The sequence below is a fragment of the Gambusia affinis genome, linkage group LG15 (genome assembly GCF_019740435.1).
Source record: "Gambusia affinis linkage group LG15, SWU_Gaff_1.0, whole genome shotgun sequence".
Classification (NCBI taxonomy): Eukaryota; Metazoa; Chordata; class Actinopteri; order Cyprinodontiformes; family Poeciliidae; genus Gambusia; species Gambusia affinis.
This window is the reverse complement of record NC_057882.1, coordinates 4,438,497-4,454,212: the sequence shown is the minus strand read 5'-3', so window position 1 is coordinate 4,454,212 and position 15,716 is coordinate 4,438,497. Positions and strand designations below refer to the sequence as shown.

General features: G+C 39.7%; 3 protein-coding genes across 5 annotated transcripts in view; 2 read left to right on the top strand and 1 right to left on the bottom strand.

Moving 5' to 3' along the window:
- The window catches only part of LOC122844958 (F-BAR and double SH3 domains protein 2-like), a 34,738-nt gene extending 33,556 nt beyond the window's left edge, over window positions 1–1,182 (bottom strand). For both annotated transcript variants that reach the window (XM_044140848.1, XM_044140849.1), the window contains exon 1: window positions 950–1,182. In XM_044140848.1, the coding sequence (XP_043996783.1) occupies window positions 950–970 (21 nt within the window). In that variant the 5' untranslated portion in view covers window positions 971–1,182. The remainder of the gene's footprint in view (window positions 1–949) is intronic.
- A 1,265-nt stretch (window positions 1,183–2,447) lies between these two features.
- foxred1 (FAD-dependent oxidoreductase domain containing 1) lies at window positions 2,448–9,610 on the top strand. The gene is made up of 11 exons (XM_044140830.1): window positions 2,448–2,772; window positions 3,969–4,189; window positions 4,357–4,467; window positions 4,620–4,738; window positions 4,811–4,905; window positions 5,735–5,836; window positions 6,088–6,164; window positions 7,061–7,221; window positions 7,322–7,451; window positions 7,526–7,630; window positions 8,586–9,610. Exons 1-11 carry the CDS (start codon window positions 2,601–2,603, stop codon window positions 8,838–8,840), a joined length of 1,548 nt encoding a protein of 515 aa, XP_043996765.1. The 5' UTR covers window positions 2,448–2,600; the 3' UTR covers window positions 8,841–9,610.
- A 2,251-nt stretch (window positions 9,611–11,861) lies between these two features.
- On the top strand, window positions 11,862–14,986 carry LOC122844859 (ATP-sensitive inward rectifier potassium channel 1-like). Of its 2 annotated transcripts, XM_044140680.1 has the most exons (3): window positions 11,862–12,091; window positions 12,918–14,087; window positions 14,517–14,952. In XM_044140680.1, exon 2 carries the CDS (start codon window positions 12,925–12,927, stop codon window positions 14,062–14,064), a length of 1,140 nt encoding a protein of 379 aa, XP_043996615.1. In that variant the 5' UTR covers window positions 11,862–12,091; window positions 12,918–12,924; the 3' UTR covers window positions 14,065–14,087; window positions 14,517–14,952. The 2 variants fall into 2 exon arrangements, with proteins under 2 accessions (XP_043996615.1, XP_043996614.1); XM_044140679.1 differs by having other exon boundaries at window positions 12,918–14,986.
- Window positions 14,987–15,716: the final 730 nt, after the last annotated feature.

The window sequence follows — 15,716 nt, the reverse complement described above, 5'->3', positions numbered from 1 at the left end:
CTGCAAGTAATTTTATTTTAAGATCTTTAGTAAATACAAACAATTAGGCTAATGTTTCCCATACAAAGCTGCGCATTGACTATTACTACAGCTAGAAGCGCAATTTAACTGCATGCACAACCATAACCAGGTATACTCTGTCAATATGTCTGTCTGAGACGTTTTTAACAACTTTTTGGTCATCAGACGTTAAAGCACATGTCCAAAATACAAAAGAATACTGTCAGGATTGCTTTAAATAAGTGTAGATTTATGAGCCTTCAGTGAACTGAAACATATTTACGAAGAGGACTGGGACAAAAATGGTCTGTGCTGTTATTGAAATATGACACTATGTCCACATACTTCTACAGAGACTGATGTCTGCAGGGATTTGTGCTTTTAAGGCTTAACTTAATGATAAAACATGCACTGCAATGCTTCCTGGAGGATATTTTAGACTTTAAATAGCTTATAAGCCCTCCATCCTTTTGGAAATAACAGAAATATCCCAAAAAAGTTTAGAAATTGAATATACTACAGGTTATAAATATGCCAAACATTACAGTTAAAAGTAACAAAGCATCTCAGTTAAAAGTCAAAAATAGTTTCTAATTCCTATACAGCTGGAGGGAAATAGTTGAAGAACCGTTTTTCAGTTTCAGAGCGAACGAACCACGTTTGATGAGCGCTAAAAAAAAAACAAGGGAAAACTGCAGCGCATCAAGTGTTTTCAATAAGTTTTCTTCCTTTTAACTCACTTAAACAAACAACCGCAGTGATTTTGATGAAGAAACCATCAGTTTATGTGTTTTATGATGTTCAAAAGTGGAAGTGAACCAGGCGAGTAGCAACAAAGCGTACATTTCCAACCATTAAATATGCACCACTACGTCGAAGTAACGCTAGCTTAGGAGGCTACAGCCGCGGAAAAAAGGGGAGAGAGAGAGAGAAAAAAAAGAAATCTCACCTTTCTCGGTGGGGGTTGCATCCTTGGTTCTGGTCATAAAACTGATCCAACAAGTCCAAAAGTTTATCCAGAAAAGTTCGTACGAAGGGTTTTCGGGGCAAGATGGAAGCGGACGGATGGAGTTTCAGCCCGGGTCAAGCAACCATAGCGGGTCCAGTGAGCGGCGAAGTTGAGTCCCGTAGAAAACACTGTGGCCCCGGGGAACAGAAAACAGTGCGTCAATCAACGGCACAGGTCAGTATCCACTTCCGGTTGACGCCACAAAATAAACGCCAAGGCCCGCTGTATTATAAAACTCTACTTCCGCAAGGATTTTTCAGAGTAAAGTTAGGTGTGGACATTTTAATTATTGAACAATGGTGCGCAGGAATCAGTCTCAATGAGATCTACTTCGGTTTCTTATTTTAATGTAAACTTGTTTTATTTAATTGCTTAATAATTTAACATTTTACGGAACTTTAGTTACCTGGCAGTTATATTGTTGAACCCTTAGTTTATATAAAAACTATAATTGCTGACTATAGCCATAGTCAGCAATAATAACTATAGTTATAATTACATAACATCGGCTGCAGTATTTCAATATCTTCAAATGCTATCACTGGTATTTGGACAAGTTTATAATTTTATTTATTTATTTGTTACCACAAATCTTTATTGCATTATTTTTTTATTCCAAATATTTCTATTAAAACAATTAAAAACACCACTGGTTTTCAAGTTCTTTATAACTTTAATTTAGAGTAGAATATAACAGATTAGAAAGCTACCTATTGCTTTATTTATCTGTTATGTAGTTTTCCTGTCGTCCGCTATAAAATATGAAATGGTAAATGACTTGTGTTTGTATAGCGCTTTATCAAGTTACCACAATTGAACCCAAAGCGCTTTATACTGTATTTAAATATCTTCAAATCCAAAATAATGCAAAAATATTGAAAAGAACACAGATACATAAATTAGAGTGCCGGTTCTCCTTTCTATTGGTTCATTTAAGTCACGTGAAAGCCACTGCCTCTCATCTCAGTAAACTCCAGTTACCTTTTACATAGCTGTCATTTCCTGTTACATTTTCAAAATAAAATTCCTCTCCTGCTCTATTTTTCCACCACTATTGTAAAGAACATAAAAACAGTCTCATTCCAGTTACCCACCAAGTAGCAAACGACCACAAACCTATGAATCATACATCTTGCAATATATATTTATTTATAGTTGTGGCCATGGTTCATATAATTTTATACATTAAGCAAAATCATAAAATTTTTGGGAAAGTAACCAAGTAACTATGAACAAAACACAGAAGATATAAAATAAATGCCACAGATAGTTTTAATAAATACTTGCAATTAACAGCGTACAGTGTCTAATTTCTTTTATAGTAATGTAAATTAGTTTGGTAGAATTTAACGTGTCTGTCCCGCTTCTCTAAATCTTACGTCTTTACTTTTATTTTTGAAGAACAGACATGTGAAAGCGGATGTGGATGTTTCGGTTCATTTAGCTTAACTTTCTCTTGACCTCGCTGTCAGATTATAGACTTTGCACATTTTCAGTCGTTTTAGATTAAATATGATCTTTCGCCTGCCTTCACATCGGTCTCCGCCTTACTAGCGTTGGGGATGAATAACTAACTGAGCTCACAGCCAGGATGTGTGCGTTGAGACGGCTGCACAGAAGCGTATGGACTCTTCGTGGATCCTTCTCCCGTGGATCGCTCAACTGCACTGCGGGGACACAATGGCAGCCAGGCCGATGTGGAGGTCTGACTTTCTGCCAGAAGCTGAGCACCGGTGGAGCCTTACGGAACGACTTCCTTAAAGGTGGGAACCCTGAAGGATCTGGAACAGGAGTGAGCTAGATCCCATTTAACATATAGTCATATTTTAAATAAACTCGACAAATAAAGCTCCTCGCAGAGTTCGTATCACAAGTAGACTTTTTCTGAATATTTTAAATCTCGCCAATTATTCGGCATATATGGTATAGGCACAATAAATACATTAAAAATTGTTTTTCCTATTATCCTTTAAAGCTCTGTTGGTTTGTGATGGAAAATAAGACCGAGTCCAGCAATTATAGAGCTGTAAATCTTTGCTTTATGCAGTTCTTTGGACTTTGCTCTACAGTTCACAGCCTGACAGGCATTCCAAACAAAAAGGAGGGAGCGTCCTCCACTGATTAAAACCACCTGGCTTTTAAAGCATGGCCAGGACTAATTAAGGGGCGGAGACAATAATTACATTTCCAGGTAGAAGAAAGAAAACATTTGTGCTAAACAATATTCCTAGACAAATATTTACAGAATTACAAACCAAGCTGGGCCCAAACAAAACCCCCCAAAAAACATCTCCTCTCCTTCCCAAACAATGGACCTTCCCAGTGAGGTTGATTGGAAACACCAGGTCCTTGTCAGCATTGCTCATGGGCGCTTCCATGGCAACACATGACCTCAAAGAGAAGAGAGGATGATTAAAACAAAAATATTAAATAAAGCAAGAATATAGGAAGCACAAAAAAACAACACCTGTTAGGGAGGGGGTAAATCCCTCACAAGCTCCATGCAAAGTTACTGATTAAAAAAACAAAAAACAAAAATCAATTAATTTATTGATTTATCAGTCTCCGATTTGCAGTCTTTTTAATATGTTTTTGATCAATATTCAAGGTTGACAAAACTAGACAAGCTGACAGCAAAAGCTCTGTTTCCAAATAATGGTTTACATAAGAATAAAAGGGGAAAATAAAGCAAAGATTAACTTCTTTGTATATTTGCATTTCCTGCTACTTGTAGAGTTTAGGAGATTTTTGCCGTTTTTTTTTTTTTTTTTTACCCAAAAGAGTCGTTCAAACAAACCAAAGAAACACTGGTCGGTGACAAGATAGAACATTTGTGAAAAACACTGAAAGATCTTCAGAAACATCTATGGATCAAAAGCATCAACATAAAGTCAGACTCTTTGGAACCTGTGGAACTGGGTTTTGCAGGTCGCTGTGACATTTCCCACTTTTTGTTTAGACCTGGGAGCCCAGTTGGCAGCGGCGAAGAAGAAGGCGGCAGACGGTCTGCCGGGCAGCAACTGGATGCCCTTCGAGATCAACCCCAACCTCCCTCCTGAGAGGGCGGACATCGTGATCGTTGGCGGCGGCGTGATGGGCTGGTCCATCGCCTACTGGCTGAAGCAGAAAGAGAAGTTCTCCAAAGATATGCGAGTCCTCGTTGTAGAGAGGGACCCAACAGTAAGGACTCCGTTTTGGGGTTGGGGGGATTTCACAACATCTTTAAGATAAGATACAATCAAAGAGGTCGCCAGCTCTTAAAAAGTAGGGGGAAATCAGTTGTTCAACTTTAACACAGAAAACAAATGTATATAAAACCACTTTTTAACGCTCTTGACTGTGTCCAGTATTCCCAGGCCTCCACGGTTCTGTCTGCGGGAGGAATCCGCCAGCAGTTCTCCCTGCTGGAGAACATCCACCTCTCCCTGGACTCTGCAGACTTCATGAGGAACATCAACGTAGGTCAAAGTTCATAAGCATTTCAATCACCCAGTGCTTGCTACAGAAGGAAGCTTTGTGGAAATATTTTGGGAGTGGTAGCAGCTGAGAGCTACAACATAAAAGTAGCGGCTGGTTATCCTTTCGAATCATCTCCTCTGTTTCCCATCAGGACCATCTCAGCGTTGTGAATGAAGATCCCGTGGATCTGCAGTTCAACCAGTCGGGATACTTGTTATTAGCCAGCGAGGAAGTGGCTCACATCATGGAGCAGAACTACAACACCCAGAGGTGCCTGGCAGCGCGGTGCGCTCTGGATTTCAGACGGTTTGCCTTGCTAATCATCTCATCGTGTGATTCCAGGTGTGCAGGAGCTAAAGTTTCCCTCTTCTCTCCGCAACAAGTGAAGGAGAAATTTCCGTGGATAAACACAGAGGGCGTGGCACTGGCTTCATACGGTACCAGAACATGATTTATTGCATCTAATGTAGCAATATGCTCTGCATTATTCAGGCCCTAAATGAATAAAGAGCACCAGAGCCTGAGCTAATTCATGACACAATGTTTAGTTAGTATGATTTAATTAACCTCAGTTTGCCGTGGTGTTTTGCATTTGTGGTCGATCAAACAAACACAACTTTATCAGTTATAGCTAAACTGGAAAGGAAAACAAACAAGAATCTACCCAAATGGAAGTTGCCTGCTCAAGGTCTCACCTCAAGAAGGTTAAGAGTCCTTTCCTCTGTGGAATGTTGGAAAAGTTGGCAGACGAGGACAAGCTGTGGATCATGATATTGTGATCTCTAATGAGAGTAGTACAAAAGCACCAAAACTGGACGAGTGCATGTGCCAAGTGTCCAAAGCAACCTTAACCCTAACAGACATGATGACTTAAGGCTAGTTGCAAGAGAAAAAAGAAGCTTTCAAGACTTGCAGCGATATGCAGTTTAGAGCGATGACAGCTAGACTGAGACTTGACCATGAGGAATTGGACAGATGTCGAATACGGCGCTGCTAGGGAGGAAAAGAGGACGACCACAAAAAAGACTGACAGATCTTGTGAGCTGCTCTGAAATCTTTGACCAAGACAAACCTCGCTGATGCCGTTTTTTATTCTTATTATTTTTTAATGTCACCCAAAATTATTTATTAGTTTGGGATAATTGCAAGTTTTTGGATTGCTAACTGGAAACAGGCTAATTTTGATTCTTTGGCTGTTGATGAACCCGTATTGAACTTGGTTCTGCAGCTGGTTTAACTTCACTCTGGGGGTTTGGTGCTGTGCAGGGCTGGAGAACGAGGGCTGGTTCGACCCCTGGACTCTCCTCAACGCCTTCAGGAGGAAGGCCATGTCCATGGGGGCCATTCAGTGCTTCGGGGAAGTCGCAGGTGGGTCATACCTTCAGATGTTGGTCACAGTTTAGGTTGGTTTGTGTAAAGGCCTCCTTTTGTCCTCCCATTATACCCTGTAGTATTAACGTGACAACAAGCTGGTGTATTCCTTTCGATTAATACAAACATAGCAACCTGAAACCTGAAATGAGAACATGTCACATGTAATATGTAAAAAATATTATTTTTTGGGGGGGAGAGTGGAGGAGTTTTGTCTGTTAATCTATTAATCTTATTCTCATCCACAGATTTTAAACACATAAAACAAGTTATGATGACAAAAAATGGGGAACAAATGGAAAGGAGGACAATAAAATCTGTCAAAGTAAGTGGAACATCCAGAACTTCCTGAGAGGGATTGATAGGAAACAGTAAGACGTTCTATGTAATCTGGTTCAAAAGACTCACTGAGTGTAATGTTTGCAGATGACACTGAGGGTCAATGATTCAAGGGTGTGAGAACATGCTTAAAGAAAAGTCAGGTGGAAGAAAAAAGTGTAATAGAAAACCATCCACAAGCCTTAAATTTGAATTGGAAATAAGAATCCTAGAGAGAAGTTGAGACTTCACGTTGCTTGAAGTCCAAAGTGAATGCTCTGATGCTCTGAAAGCAACCTGGACTTCCTGAACACCTCTGCAGAACCACAGCATGATCTCCGTGCCACGCCGCATGGAGGCAGTAATTCATGTAAACTCTTCGTCAGGGCCTCATTTCTCTGTCAAAGTGATCCCAGCTGTGCTGAACAAACATAGAGTACAAAAAAGTACAAAATCTTACCAAGTTCAAAATCTTAGTACATTTTGAAACGGACCACTAACTTGCAAGTAACTTTTTAGCAAGATATAGGAGCTTGTATTAAGTTAATAATTCCTTAATAGTGATGAAAAAGTACCAGTTCGACTAGCAGATTATTTTATTCACAATATGGGAAAAAAAAATTATTTTTTTATAAGTGAAATAACCTGCCAGAGGAACTGGTTCTTTTCATTCATATTAAGGAATTGTTGAATTAAAATAAGTTTCTATATCTTGGTGAAAAGTTCTTGTAAGTTAGTTTTGTCTTATTTGTATTTGCACTAGAAACTAGACCACAAAACCTGGTAAGACTCTGTGTTTTGTAATGTGACCTGCTGTGCGGTTTCCCCTGACCTCTTGCTGCTGTTAAGGTTAACAAACACAACAGTGCAGGTCACTACATCAGTCGGTTTTGCGTCTCGCAGGTGCAGATGCCGAACAGCCTGGAGTACCAGCCGGTGGACTGTGCCCTCGTTGTGAACGCAGCCGGAGCGTTTTCTGGGAAACTGGCAGAGATGGTGGGAAGCGGCTTCGGCGCCAAAGACTCCCTCTCTGGATTTTTAGTCCCTGTGGAACCTCGGAAGAGGTCGGTCTCCAACCTCAGCCGCTTTTTCTTTTTGTTTCTAAAGGAGTATTTAGTTATGTTTTAGAATGTAAAGAGGAAAGCTGTTTTTGTTGTTTTCCAGGTATGTGTATGTGGTTCACTGTCCTGATGGCCCAGGCCTCGACTGTCCCTTCCTAATCGACCATTCCGGGGTTTATTTCCGAAGGGAAGGTTTGGGAGGAAACTACATCTGTGGAGTGTCGCCCGAGGAGGTCGGTTTCATCTCTGAGCAGCATCTTTTTGTCTGAATTGTAACTGAGAGGTTACCTCATTGTTTCCCTCTCAGGCGGAGGAGCCGGACACCAGTAATCTGGAGGTGGACCATCAGTTTTTTGAAGACAAGGTTTGGCCCAACTTGGCCAATCGAGTTCCAGCTTTTGAGAAACTGAAGGTACCTCAAGGCTCAATTTTAGGTCCCATATTTTTTATTTTTTTTAGTTTTGCATGTTTTAAATGTATTTTTGATCTTAAATCATGAAAAGCACATCATTTGTTTTGTCACATTTAAAAAATTTCCTATGGCTTTAATTTCAGTTTTACTAACCGTGATGAAAACTTTACACAAAACACATTTTTGCCGGAGTTTGATAGTTTCTCCTAGAGTCAATATATCAATATCAACATCAATATCAATATACACCTAAATAACATAAAATGATTTTTAATTTTTTTTTTACTTTCTAGTCATTACATCTACTGTAAGTTTCAACTATGAGACAATCAGAACCCAAGGCCACATTAAGCCAAGTAGACCCTTTGAATTTATTTTAAGTTGTGTTACCTAGCAACCCAAGCTGAGCTCTAGCCCGTTTGGTCGGCTGGTTTTACCGCTCTATGTGCTCTACAATGGCTTCTGGAAAAGACAACTGTTCAGTTGTTGACTTACCCTTCAGAAACCACTTGCTGCATTCTTGTTGGTTGTGCATGAGGTTCTACTAAGGCTTCTCTAAGATGCACAGTTGTATAACTGTGTATCTGTTTGCAGCCATTTTCACATGTGAGTGTAAACATTGATTCCAGGGGCGTGGCCAGCAGCAGCTTACTTGGATTTAAAGTTACATGGGCCTGAAACAGCTTATTCTCCAAGGAGATGAAAATAGCCAGAATGGAGCAGACTAACATCTCATTATTTAAGAATGATTTTTTGCAAAAGATGTAATGAGCATGTTTTGATTAGCCCATAGACCTATCCTAACCTGCACAAGGAAGCACCTTTAAAATTGCGTGAAATCCCTTAAGTCTATCAATCACAAGACCAAAACCTGAAATAAAAGCAGTTTTTCTGGACTTTTTAACATTAAAAACAGCATCTCATGGTCTGACTTGTTGCCCTTTATTCCTGCCAGGTGACCAGCGCCTGGGCCGGTTTCTACGACTACAACACGTTCGACCAGAACGGCATCATCGGGATTCACCCTGTGATCAACAACATGTACTTAGCCACCGGCTTCAGCGGCCACGGCCTGCAGCATTCGCCGGCGGTGGGCCGCGCCGTGGCGGAGCTCATCCTGGACGGAGAGTTCAAAACACTGGACCTGAGCGGATTGAGCTTCAAACGCATTCTGATGCAGGAGCCCATGCTGGAGAGGAACATCGTGTAGAAAGGGCTCAAATTCTTATTTATTTTATTCAGTATCCTGTAAGAAAGACGCTGCAGCTTTGGAAATATAGGGAACACATGTTTTTTTGACATTTATATGCCTTTTTCTTTATTTTTCAGTGCATATGAATCACAATTGACAAACCAACAAACATTGCAGGCATGTGCAAAAGTGCCAGTTGCACCAAAACCTATACAATCTTGTGTAAAAGGAACAGCAAATATTGTCATTTAAAAACTTCTATGTCAAAAAAGTAACTTTTTTTCTTGCTAAAATTTTCTAAAGTGAAAGCAGCAGAAAGGGGCTGCACCATAACACCTAGAAGGAAAATCAGCAACAACGACTTCAGCAATACAACTGCTGCCTCCCGTCACTCTGGGAAGAGTTGTAAGGACGTTTCCAAACTGTAGAAGTCCATCGTCCTACTCAGATAAATATTCAAGAGTCAGTTTTCTTTAAATTATGCCAAAGTATAATTAATGCTCAAAGAAATGGTGATGGTTCGTATGTAAAGATGTTGAAGTTAATTACAGGACAGTTAGAAAAAGAAAATGTTACTTTATTAATATTGAGGATTTACCTTATAAATGTTTTGCACTTTTGACCTACAGTGCTTTTCAGAAACTGTGCACCAGATGGCGCTATTTAGCCATTTAATCACTTCAGCGTTCGTCCTAATTTTAAGACTCTTGAAGACCAAGGAGACAGAAACGTCTCTGTGATTTGTTTTAATGTTCAAATGTTGTATCTTGATGTCCAAAAGTTGAAAAGATCTTATTTTTATCTTCTTCTACTGCTGCCAAGCCCAGGACATGTTTGTAAATTATATTTTTAATGTTGATAAGTTTATTTTTCTCCTGATGAAATAGAAGGTACTGAAAAAAAACCTACATATTTTTTGATACTTGCTAAAATCCCGTGAGTTTATTAGACAACTCAACGTAACACAGTCAACACAGAGACAGGTTGCAGTGCAGTCAAAACTACGACAGTATTACAGCCATTGTAGTTAGAAGAAAAGGACGAGAGAATTTACACAAAAAAAATTATTGCTTTAAACAGTGAGACAACTGGAAGAATAATGTGCATGAGACAAAACCAAGCGTATAAAGAAACCAGCGATATTATTGTAGTCTTTAAGAAACGTTGGTAGGTAGAGGGAGTGAGAACCTTTAAGTTTCTTTGCCCAACATTTTGACCGACACTTCAAGAGGCCAAACAGAGGCTTCATCTCCTCAGGAAGCTAAAGCTAGCTCTCTTCTTTTACCACCTGCTCATCAACTTTCATCTAGAAAAGAGAGCCTCCTGACCTGCAGCAGGTGGTGAGGGATTACCAACACCAACACCAATACCTACCCTCAAAGACATTTACACTCACCGACTACAAAAGAAGGTATTTTTAAGGGCCGCACCCACCCTGGGTATCATCTGTTCTTCTTGTTACTGTCTGAAAGGAGATACAGACTCATCTGCTACATCAGACAGAAGAGGAAAACTACTTTCTGCCCTCCAGCTGTCAGGAAGGTAACAAACACCCGCACCCAAAAAATGCGACCAAGAGTGAAATAACTTCTATAATTAAAAAGTGCAGTGCAGAATTAGAATTAGAAATAATAATTGTCCTTTTATTTGAGTTAAATCCAAAGTCACTGAAAGATTGTGTGCATTTGCCCTGATTGTGGTTTTTTGCTGTGACTTGCCACAAAAGCCATCAGGCTGTGCTTCCTCCCCGACTTAGCTTCCTGTGTCACAATGCATTTCACCAGCAAAAGAGTGAGGCACGCTGTTAAAACCACACAAACACACTCCTGTATCTCTGAGGTACGAAAACAGGCCCGCCAACAGGTTGGAACAAAGAAAAGTTTCAGATGGTGAAGGCCAGCCAGGTGTTGAACCTGCTGTATGGGTGTTGAATAAATCATGTATAAAGGTTAAAAATAAATAAATGCCCACTGCGAATGAAGATGTTTAACAAGGAAAATGTAAAAAGTTTCCTTCCTCTTGATAGACTGTTGGCACCAAAAACAGAGTATTAGGGCCATGCTAAGAAAATAAGAAAATAATTGCGAGAATAAAGTCACAGTATCAAAAATAAACACAATATTACAAGAATAAAGTCATAGTATTATGAGAATAAAGTCGTATAAAAATGAAGTTGTAGTTTCACGAGTATAAAGACAAAATGACGATTTTGTTCAGGCTTTATTCTTATAATATTATGATTTTATTCTCAAATTTTTTTGGCTTTATTCTGATAATTTTATTACTTTATTTTAAATAAGAAAGGATGTCCAAATAACAGCAGGGATGTAAACATGGTTAAGATTGTTGGCAGCGGTGATGGTTGTAGAGTATAAGGGCTGCAGAGAGGAAGGATCTGTGATAATGCAACTTTGTGCTTTTAGGATGCAGCAGTCTGGTTACTTAAAATGTGCATTCTTCAAAAAAAAAAAAAAAAAAAAAAAAAAAAAACAACACAAAACACAGCCAAATAGTACCCCATTTGCATTAATGTGGCAAAACAAAAAAACATTTCTTGTGCATAATATGCACCTGCTGAACTGATTTCCCTTCTGTTTAGTAAAAAAAAATTATTTTGAAATGGTAACTAGTTGAAACATCTCCTGTTGCTTTATTTGCACCACTGGACGTATGTTTTACAGATCTAAGACATTTCCCTGAAGAACAGAAGATGGAAACATGGTTCTCAGATGTAAGAACTGCAGCATGCAGCACAGGCATAGTGAGGGTCTCTGTGTCTCTGCAGCTCTTCATTTTGATGTAAATGTGGGGCAACCTTGCAGGTTCAAACTGGGGGAGGGGGCCGAATGAAATGCAACTGGAGGGATCTTTTGTGTGGCCTCCTGTAAATCCCAAATGTTCTCAAGAACTGAAAACAAAAACAGCGTGAGTGCTTGGGCCGGCCAACTTCGGTCGCCTCAAGTGACGTACCAACTGGCCCAACAAAGAAAAGCCCACTGAAGGCATTCAGTCGGCTGTTTTCCAGAATATTCGTCCCTCCCAGTCCTGGCCAGGCATTTACAGTGTCAAAACCATGAAGGGAGTCGCCCACCGGGAGTCCTGCAGCTGTATAAGGCCGCCGTACATGGTGGCATGTGGCTGGGATTAGGAAATTTCACTGTGGATTAAAATCTTTCCAACGCCTCCATGGCCACCAGCTAAAAGGAAGGGAGTCCAAAGCTCTAGCGCAGATCCAAGGACAACGCCGGGCCCAAAGTCTCACTGAGCAGGTACGTCCAAACTTTACTGAAACTCACAGCCAACTGCTGCTGCAGGACCAATAATGCAAGACAAGGTTTGTTGACCTGCTAATTGGTAAATTATCTTTTAGTAATGACAGAAGTTTTGTAGAATAAACAGGTGTACTTAACATTCATGGTATGTGCATGCTTCATTAAGAAGAACAATAGAAGTTTTTTAGTAACAGGAAATAAAACAATATATAACCAGAAATGTTTCCAGTTTGACAATTATGACAAAACCATAATGATATTACATGTCATAGAAAATTATAAAGCAACTCTTCAGATAATAAATATATACATACATTTTTTTATAGCATGCCAAGTTCATGCATGATCTTGAGTCTTTAACTGGATCATTTGATTTGAAGTAGTACCAAGCCCCTGTTCTGTTCAATAACTGAATGTATATGTAACACAATTACCCTGATGCACTCTTACAATGATAAAAAAAATGTTTTATATTCATTTGCAGAGGTCTGGCTTTACTACTTTATCCACAAGTATGAAACAATTCAGATATATAGTAATTTTAATGATGATTTTAACGATGACACTTTACAAAAAGTAATGTCTGCTAATGTTTTACCCAATTTTTGACACTAGGATGAATTTATGATGTTTTTGTCTAAATGATGTAAAACACTTTGAACTGCCTTGTTAATGAAATGTGCTATAAATATAAAATTGATAGAATCTCTAATTGATGTGGAGTGAATACAAGTAATTTTTCTTTCTACGTCTGATATTACAAGATTTGTTTTGATATTGCATAGATATTGTTTGATTGCTAATCCTGCATTTGTTGCTGCAGCTCCAGGATGTTCCAGCTGCTTCCTGGTCACATCCAGCCGCCTGGACACCGAACCCGAAAAAGTCGTTTGGTCACCAAAGACGGACACTGCAACATCGAGTTTGGCAACATTGAGTACAGTAACCACTTCGCCTTCGTGGTGGACTTCTGGACCACCTTCATGGAAATCCGCTGGCGCTTCGTCCTCGTCCTGTTTGTGGCTGCCTTCACTGGCAGCTGGTTCATGTTCAGCCTGTTGTGGTACTGGATCGCAAAGAGCAACGGGGACCTGACGGCGCAGAACCAAACAGCGGAGCACGTCCGTTGTATAGACAATGTTAACGGCCTCACAACGGCGTTCCTGTATTCTCTAGAGACACAAACCACCATTGGTTATGGTGGCAGGGCGCTGACTGGGCACTGTGCTGGCACGGTGGCTCTGATTATCATCCAATCTCTAGTTGGCGTCTTCATCAACTGCTTTATGTGTGGCATCATCCTGGCCAAGATCTCCTTACCCAAGAAAAGGGCAAAGACTGTCACCTTCAGCAACACAGCGGTCATCTGTCTGAAGAAAGGAAGTCTGTGTCTCCTCATTAGAGTGGCCAACCTTAGAAAGACCTTACTGATTGGAAGCCAGATTTATGGGAAGCTGCTGAGGACGACCACCACTCCAGATGGAGAGACCATCATCCTGGATCAGGTGGATGTTGACTTCATGGTTGATGCTGGCAAGGATAACTTATTCTTTGTTTGTCCGCTGACACTCTACCACGTCATTAACAGATCAAGTCCATTCTACGAGCTGTCCGCTGACACTCTCGACCTACAGGACTTTGAGTTGGTAGTGTTTTTAGACGGGACGGCGGAGTCTACCAGCTCATCATGCCAGGTACGAACCTCGTACGTCCCACAGGAGATCCAGTGGGGCTACAGCTTCCTACCTATCATCTCCCGCACTAAAACAGGAAAGTATCGAGTGGATTTCTCAAATTTTTCCAAAAGTGTCAGAGTTACCACGCCGCACTGCGTCCACTGCTTTGAAACGGACGTAGACCAGAGGACGCCCAACAAGGAGAACCACATCAACCATCTGAAGCTGGGCATTGACAACCCAGGCTTCCAGGTGATTGACATTCCTGACCCGGTGGATGTCACAAAAATGTGAAACATACCCTTTCTAGGGGAAAGGTAAAAGCTATAAGGGCCACTGAAGATAGAAATAAAAGGAAAAGAAAATTTCCACCAAAAGACTCAGAAATTTTGGAATTAATCTCAAAAATTTTCCAAAAGAAAAATGGACATGTGTCCAAAAATTTGAATTTGGACATTTTTGGAGCCTCAAAAGTTTAAAAATTTTTGCCTTTTCAAATTCAAACATTTTTCTAGAAAATATCTGACAATCTCAAAATTTCCATCTATTCTCTAGCAAATATTTGACTTTTCAAACTCAGAAATGTTCTTATTTTTTCTAGTATATTTCTGAGGTTTTTTTTTGGCAGAAATCTACCCTTCCTTTTTCTATCTGCAATAGCCATAATATGCCATCAAATAAAGTCAAGGAATAAGTATGTAGGTCGACTTTTATGAAACAAACCTTCACTTTTACTCTGTTTCAAGTATTTCAAGCACTACAGACTACAGAAAGGTTTGGCTGTGAAAGAGAACGGTGAAAACTGGCACCAGACTGGAATTAGACGGCTCATCACAATGAGACCTCACCTGGAGTTTTTATGGGGATAAATGGCGAAAGACACATCAAGGTTTTGATACGGTGAACATCAAAGAAATAAAAGAGTGAATGGCACAGTGGGCATTTTTTGAGAAGATTAGAGTCTTATCCTGTTCTAATGAGAAACCGTGGGCTCTAAAGTCTGTTATAGAGAATGTAGCAGAGAACAAACTCGCTTCAAACACTAACCCTGTGGTGTTTCAGTCATGTTGGCACGTCCTGTATCTCAAGATGACGAGGAAACGGCAAAGGTAGCTATAAATGTCATAATTTTGTTATGGCCATTCTAGATGCACAAGGTTGTAATATCTCAGGGAATGTAAGATCCTCAGCTGGAATAAAACATTTTTTCACTGTAATTTGTCTTACTGCTCATTATTGCCATAGTGATCACCCATAACTACAAAGTTAGAAACCCTGTTTGAGGGAACATTTCTCAGTGTAACTGCAGTGCAGATACAGGCTGGCAGAAGTCATGGTAATGTCTTGTAAATAAAAGTTAACCAGTAGAAATTTGTTTGGGCAGCCAGTCCAGGCCGTGAATAGAAATCACAGTGGTGTGTTGACATTTTGCAGTTTGAAATGAACCTCGAGAAGACACACAGTTACGCATCCTTAGACAACTGTGTACAAGATAGCTCTATACTCCAATATAGACAGAAACAAGTTGCTTTTTTAGTACTTTTCTTGTATGAAAACAAGTTATTTTGAAAATAAAAACCCAACTTTAATATGAGCTTTTAAATGAGATTTTCCACATGGAGTTTGAAAGTGAGGGAGTCATGGATCAAAATGTCAAGATACTAATATGTGTACACTAGCTCTATTTCATTTTGTTTTGTGGCTTTATGGATCTGGAAAAATACATACATTTATTTTCATTTGTAGTAAGAACAAGTTTCAAATTTATTAAAGAATGTTGGATAACAGAATACACTCATTAAAAACTCTTTCTACAAGCTCAAGCTTCACTCTTTGAAGGATGTGAATTAATATGACCTACAGCAACATTTCATTTTCCATTCCGATCAATAAAGTATTTTTCAATTCGAATTGAATTTGGGATTTGGTGCCTTGCTCAGTAACAT

Excerpts from the sequence above, each read along its gene's own strand:
- foxred1 (XM_044140830.1), top strand. The coding sequence starts at position 2,601 with ATGTGTGCGTTGAGACGGCTGCACAGAAGCGTATGGACTCTTCGTGGA. Across the intron at positions 4,906-5,734 it reads CGTGGCACTGGCTTCATACG|GGCTGGAGAACGAGGGCTGG; the intron begins GTACCAGAACAT and ends GGTGCTGTGCAG. Across the intron at positions 7,222-7,321 it reads CCTGTGGAACCTCGGAAGAG|GTATGTGTATGTGGTTCACT; the intron begins GTCGGTCTCCAA and ends GTTGTTTTCCAG.
- LOC122844859 (XM_044140679.1), top strand. The coding sequence starts at position 12,925 with ATGTTCCAGCTGCTTCCTGGTCACATCCAGCCGCCTGGACACCGAACC.